Source organism: Benincasa hispida, chromosome 2 (genome assembly GCF_027475165.1).
Source record: "Benincasa hispida cultivar pf3 chromosome 2, pf3_genome.v1.1, whole genome shotgun sequence".
Taxonomy (NCBI): Eukaryota; Viridiplantae; Streptophyta; class Magnoliopsida; order Cucurbitales; family Cucurbitaceae; genus Benincasa; species Benincasa hispida.
This window is the reverse complement of record NC_143479.1, coordinates 22,152,507-22,158,817: the sequence shown is the minus strand read 5'-3', so window position 1 is coordinate 22,158,817 and position 6,311 is coordinate 22,152,507. Positions and strand designations below refer to the sequence as shown.

The 6,311-nt window shown below is 34.1% G+C and overlaps 1 protein-coding gene across 2 annotated transcripts; it reads right to left on the bottom strand.

The window, feature by feature from the left end:
- Positions 1–3,943: 3,943 nt before the first annotated feature.
- Positions 3,944–6,006, bottom strand: LOC120070718 (protein LATERAL BRANCHING OXIDOREDUCTASE 1-like). 2 transcript variants are annotated; one of them, XM_039022566.2, is made up of 5 exons: positions 5,834–6,006; positions 5,177–5,407; positions 4,783–5,027; positions 4,367–4,694; positions 3,944–4,286 (listed from the first exon to the last, which is right to left on the bottom strand). In XM_039022566.2, the coding sequence occupies exons 2-5, from the start codon at positions 5,378–5,380 to the stop codon at positions 4,050–4,052; spliced, it is 1,014 nt and encodes a 337-aa protein (XP_038878494.2). In that variant the 5' UTR covers positions 5,381–5,407; positions 5,834–6,006; the 3' UTR covers positions 3,944–4,049. The 2 variants fall into 2 exon arrangements, with proteins under 2 accessions (XP_038878494.2, XP_090167414.1); XM_090311288.1 differs by having other exon boundaries at positions 5,177–6,003.
- Between the last annotated feature and the right edge of the window lie 305 nt (positions 6,007–6,311).

Here is a 6,311-nt window from a genome sequence, read left to right as displayed (position 1 = left end):
AGGAGAGGTATCAACGCCTGATAGGAAAACTGATTTACCTGTCCCATACTAGGTCCGATATATCCTATGTTGTGAGTGTGGTAAGCAAGTTCATACAGAATCCGTATGAGGAACACATGGAAGTAGTGAAGGGCTTGGTTTTCAAAAATTATGACACACGGAGCATCAAAGCATATACTGACTCAGATTGGACAGGTTTAGTGACAGACAAAAAGTCAACCTCGGGATATTGTACCTTTGTATAGGAAAATTTGGTGACCTAACAGAGTAAAAAACAGGGTGTAATTGCCAGAGGCAATGCTGAGGCAGAGTATAAAGATATGAGCCTAGGAGTGTGTGAAGAAATATGGCTACAGAAAGTTTTGGCTGATCTTTACCAGGATAGTCCGGGTCCCATGATGTTGTATTGTGATAATAAGGCTGCTATTAGTATTGTCAACAATCTAGTTCAACATGATAGAACCAAGCATGTTGAAATTGACAGACACTTATGGGTTATCTATATTCCCTATGTTCCTTTAGTCCAACAGGTTGCAGATGTACTCACCAAAGGATTACTGAGATAAACATTTGAAGCTTATGTTAGCAAATTGGGTCTTGCTGATATCTATACCCCAACTTGAGGGAGAGTGTTGAAATATGGTACATTAGCCCTAAGGACATATTTGTCTTTTCCTTTATACCTACTAAAATTAGGGTTTCCCTCATTTTATTTAATCGGAGTTTGGGGTCTCTTGTATGTATGACATTAAAATAATAAAACCTTTTCTATCGTGGTTTTTTTCTCCTTGAATTAGGGTTAACTTGTGTTGTTTCTTTTCCCTTTCACTTTCAATAGCTACAAATAGATACAAACCTCAACTTGATCACTGATGTTGACGAAAAGCGCGTCAGGAACGATGGGGGCGTTGAACCAATCATTAGCTTTGAAGAACTGAAGACCTTCAAATTGGTTGTCCTGCAGCAAAATGGTAATGGCAGATGCATCAGCATGAGGCTTGGCACCAACAACAAGATCGGGATTTGGAGATGGAGGGTAGAAGTTGGAGCGTGCATTCAGTTGAACTCGCTCACCAAATTGTTCAAGAAAGCTATCCTCATTCAAATCCAATGAACTTGCCATTGCCTTGAGGATCTTCTCACTTAGCACCCTCACATTGAGGGTGTACTCATCAACAACTTCCCTGTCATTAACGAATCGACAAATAAAGAAAGCAAGAATTATGTAAACAGTAAAGATCGACCCAACACAGATATTTACCGAGACATGTACTAAATATACCTAAATGTTGGAGGATTTGTAGACCAGTATTTAAGACGACGACTTTGTGAGGAACAAACGATAATTCCAATCAAGAATTTGGGTGTTGGATAAAACGATGTCGTTTCCATATCCTTCAATCGCATCTTCTTCTCTCGAGTGTTTCATTTTGTGTTCCGTTGGAAGAGCAAAGAATTGTTTTATTACGTGGCGAACATGTTCCAGAAATTCAGATGACATTCCATGGTTTATTGCCTGAAAAACACTACACCACAAAATTATACTTCCTTCCTATCATGCTTTTGAAACATTAGGATAAAAAAATCAACACATGTTTTGAGTCCCATTTGAAGCAATTAGATTTAGGTCATTTTCTAAAAAAGCCTTGGAAAGTAAAGGAGGAACCAGAAAACAGCCCCATGAGTGAAGTCCACGGCGGAGTTTGTCGAGTTCGGGTCGAGAAGAGAGGAGAGATATCAATTACAGGAGCTTCCATTAAAGGTGCTTCCTCCAGAGCTCCCCGATGGCTTTCTTCATGGATATATCCTTCCAGCACTTCCCCTTTAGAAGCCACATCTTGCAAGACGGTGCCGGAAGGGTTTGTTCCGGTCATGGATAATAATAATAATGTTTCAGAAACTCACGGCGCTATGGCGGTGCAATACGCTCTCTAATCCTTATCTTATACATTAAGAATTCAGATAAACATAAACGCCTTCAACTCATATCTGAATAAAATCATTAGACGTGGAAAACATTAAATCATGACCTCAACACCTTTATGACACGTGGTAACATTATTGTAATTTCTGCCACACCATTCAAACCAATGGCTATCTAAAATTTTATGCGAGGGACAGAGGTTATATAAATATAAACAAGTTATATAAATATAACTTTGGAGGCATTTATATAATATTCAAATTATATAATATCGTTAAAATGATCTTAATTAACTAATTACGAAGAGCCAGTGATTTCATAATTTTAAATAAGGAGCATAATTTTATATAAGATTAAAATTTTAGCACATAAACGTTAAAATTTGTGTCATATATAGTTCTTGAACTTTCAAAATATATGCTAGATGACTGACATGATTAGCGTGTATAATATGTAGTACCACACATTTTTTTTAAATAATAAAGTAACTATTGGCTATAAAATTGAAATTATGAAATTCAATTAGAAACAAAAATAACTGTTTGTCTAATACAACCATTAAATTTTTAAATATTTTTAATATTTTATGATATTTTGATATTGAATGTAAAGTTTACATATATTTTTATACATTTTTTAAGGACTCATTAAAGGGATACATTAAACTTAAAGTTAAAAATTTAGATATTTATTAGTCATAATTTTAAAAATTAATAATTAAACTTATACTTACTGGAATGTGATTTTAAAATAATGGTAAAGTAATTAATAAATAACAAAGCAAAAAATTTTTATGTAAAAATGATGTTTATATTTCTTAATTTTCAAAAACTAAACATCAATAATCAAATAATTATAAATGAGTCTAAAATTTAAAAAATATTTATATATAAACCTGAGCATACAAGTGAAAAATAATAAAAATGGAATGAAGTATTTAAAGTTATTATATATATATATATATATATGAAATTTTAAGCACTAAAGTTTGGTTAAAAAAAACCTGCATCCATACGAATTTCAAACTCTGGTTGCCAGGGTACTATAGCTTCACCTACACCGCTGAAGCAAAGTATAGTTCTTTGTTTTTAAATGAATATTTTTTTGTATTTAATAAATAATAATATATGTTTTTAAAACGACAGGATACCAGGAAGGCACGTGTCCTCCTTGTCATTTCATAGATCTGTCCCGAAAAAAACTGAACTAAAACCAAATATGTCCAAACATCTTTAGCGATCGTTTAGGTGCTATGTTGAGTTCTGAAATATAAAATTAATATGTTGAAATTAGAAAGTCTACATATTTGAAGTACATAATTGTTTAGTGAGTTAGAAAACATTTGAGGGAGGGAGGGAGGGCGGGAGAGGAAAACATAAAGTTTTTGGATAAATGTGCAAAAAAAAAAAAAAAAATATTAACTTTGGACAAGTATCAATTTACAAGCTAAGCTTTTATAAATGTATTAGTTTTAAACCTCAAACTAAAAATTTTAGTTTGACAGTAGTTTTTATAAATGCTTTCATAATTCAAACAAAGTTTTGAAAAATAAAGTAATTTTTGCTTTTGAAATGTGGTCAAAAGATTAAAATATATTTTTTTTTTAGAGAAATGATAATCATAGTAAAGAGTCTCATAAATACTTAAGTGAGCATGCACTTGATAGTTGACCTTGAGTCATTAAGTACGTGAATGTAATCTAAGAAGGGCAAACGCTCTAGTTAGACTAACATGTCTAACAAGTATTGGATACTTAGACACTCCGATACTTGTTAGGCATATATTTGACACTTGAACAAGATTTGTTCTATAGGTTGTACAACTATATGTCCTTGAGTTCCATGAGCTTCTACTCTCCCTCTGCAATAACTTTGAAAATATTTCCACTCTTAAATAAAAATTATTATTATTTTGCCATTTTGATAGAACTAACTTCAAACTAGGTTTATTTAAAGTTCATTGGACATTTCATATTAGATGGATTAATATGGAATCAAATCCTAATCACAAGGACAAAAATGATCTAAAACATAGATATTATAAGCTTTTTTGTTGTGTAAATGACTTCAATCAACCATGAAAATGGCAGGTAGAAAATGAGAGGTAGAAATATCATAGAACAAATTTAGATTCTTGCAGCCTCCATTGGTCTCTGTCCCTGTTGGTAGTACTCAAAGTAAAGCCCAACAAAGTTCTTGACAGTCTTGTACAACCTTGGCTGAGTTTCATTAATCAGCTTCTCTAATGGTTCAATTTCTTTGTCTGAATCTGGAAGGTAAAAAACTGCCAAAGATATCCTCTCCCTCTCTGAGTTTGTCAATACCCTATGAACTGGACTCTTGAATATCCCATTACTTGTGATCTGTCACAATACGAGTATGTTTACGAACATGTTTGACAGTGATTTAAAAATTAAATGTTTGTTTTTACAGCATGTTTTACCTCTGCTTGATCCCCGACATTGACGAGAAGAGCGCCGGGAATGATTGGGGCATTGAACCACTCGTTACCTTTCATGAACTGCAGACCTTCTACTTCCTTGTCCTGCAACAAAATGGTGATTGCTGATCCATCGGCGTGCGGCTTAACACCAAGAACAAGATCGGGATTTCGACATCGAGGGTAGAAGTTGAACCGTGCGTCGAGCTGAATTCGCTCACCATACTGGTTAAGAAAGCTACTCTCATCTAAATCTAATGACCTTGCCATGGCCTTAAGGATTTTCTCACTTATCAGCTTCACATTAGCAGTGTACTCATCAACAACTTCCCTACAATGTTCATCAATCCAGCAGATTCTTCTACATTATTCATATACAAAATCACATAGAGAACAAGATTTGAGAAAGAAAAAAGTACCTAAATCTTTCAGGATTTGTTGGCCAATACTTAAAACGACGGCTTTGTTGTGGACATACAGTAAGGTATAAACGATCAGTCCAATCAAGAATTTGTTGGTCTGAAAGAACCATGTCATTGCCATATCCTTCCATTTCATCTTCTCTTGAGTATTTCAGTTTCTCTTCCATTGGAAGACCAAAGAACTGTTTCGCTAATTGACGAACTTCATCAAGAAATTCAGTTGACATTCCATGATTTATAGCCTATAGAAACACCACAAACACTTACTAGTTTCTTCAATTTGATTTTTAATGGGATCGAGATACAGAGTCCACAGAAATTAGGGTTTAAAGAAATTCCTAACCCTTGTGAGGTTTTAGGATTTTAGAGAGCAAAATCAAGAGAATCGAACCTGAAAGCAGCCCCATGATTGAAGTCCATGGCGGAGTTTCTCCAGTTCCGGTCCGGATGAGAGGAGACCGATATCGATTACAGGAGCTGCCATTAACGGAGCGTTCAGAGCTCCTCGATCGCTTTCTTTATGGATGTATCTTTCCGGGACTTCCCCTTTAGAAGCTACATCTTGGACAGTGCCGGAAGGATTAGTTCCGGCCATGGCTGGTGGTCAAGAAACGACGGCTTTCTGCAGTTCCGGTTGCAAAACAGAGATCAATCAAACACAGAGCATTGTAATGGGTTTAGATTTAAAATTTGAGTTCTCAACAGCAATCTCGAGAAATAGACAGCCTTGAATCAGAGCCTTATAAAATTATAATATAATATTAAAGACTGCAAGAAGAAAAATGAAGAATTTGACTTTTCAATCGACAATTTCTCCATTAACCCAAAGAAAAACAAAAGCCCATTCCCAGAACAGATCTTATTATCACAAAATTCATATTCGACTAAGAAATTGGAGCCCCCCACGAAGCACAAACACTCTTAGTCAGAATCATATCAGCAGAAGGAATGCCATTGAAAAACGAAGAGGAACAGTTCTTGAGCTTAGAAATGGCATTGCAACAAGCGGGATGAGGAGCAACTGGGTGCTTAAACACATCGATCATACATTTCGTCGCCTCTGGAACAAATGAAATGCAGGGGGAAAAAAGAGACATCCTCTGTTACGATGGATCAGGTTTCATCGACACCGCTGCTTTCCTACGTTTAGATTTGGATGAAAAATGTTAGAGTGCTGAAATTTCTAAAGTTTTAAAAAATATTCATAAACTTAAAAGTGTTAAAAATATATACTTATTGTTATTATATAAACAAAGTCGTTGCAGAAATAACTCTAAAATTTCAAAGAAAAAAAATAAAATGCTAGTTAGTATAGTGATCAATTTTTTAAGTTTTCTAAAGTTAAAAAAGAACCACTTTTAAAACAAATTATATTTATATCCTCATTTTACTCGTGTATTTCTAATTCTTACAAAAATTTTCTTAGAAACCCAAATAAAAACCAAAATTTTAGTTAAAACATAAAATCCTACACTCAATTACTAACGTATAATCTTATTAAAACACTTCATCTTAAAATTCCTTAG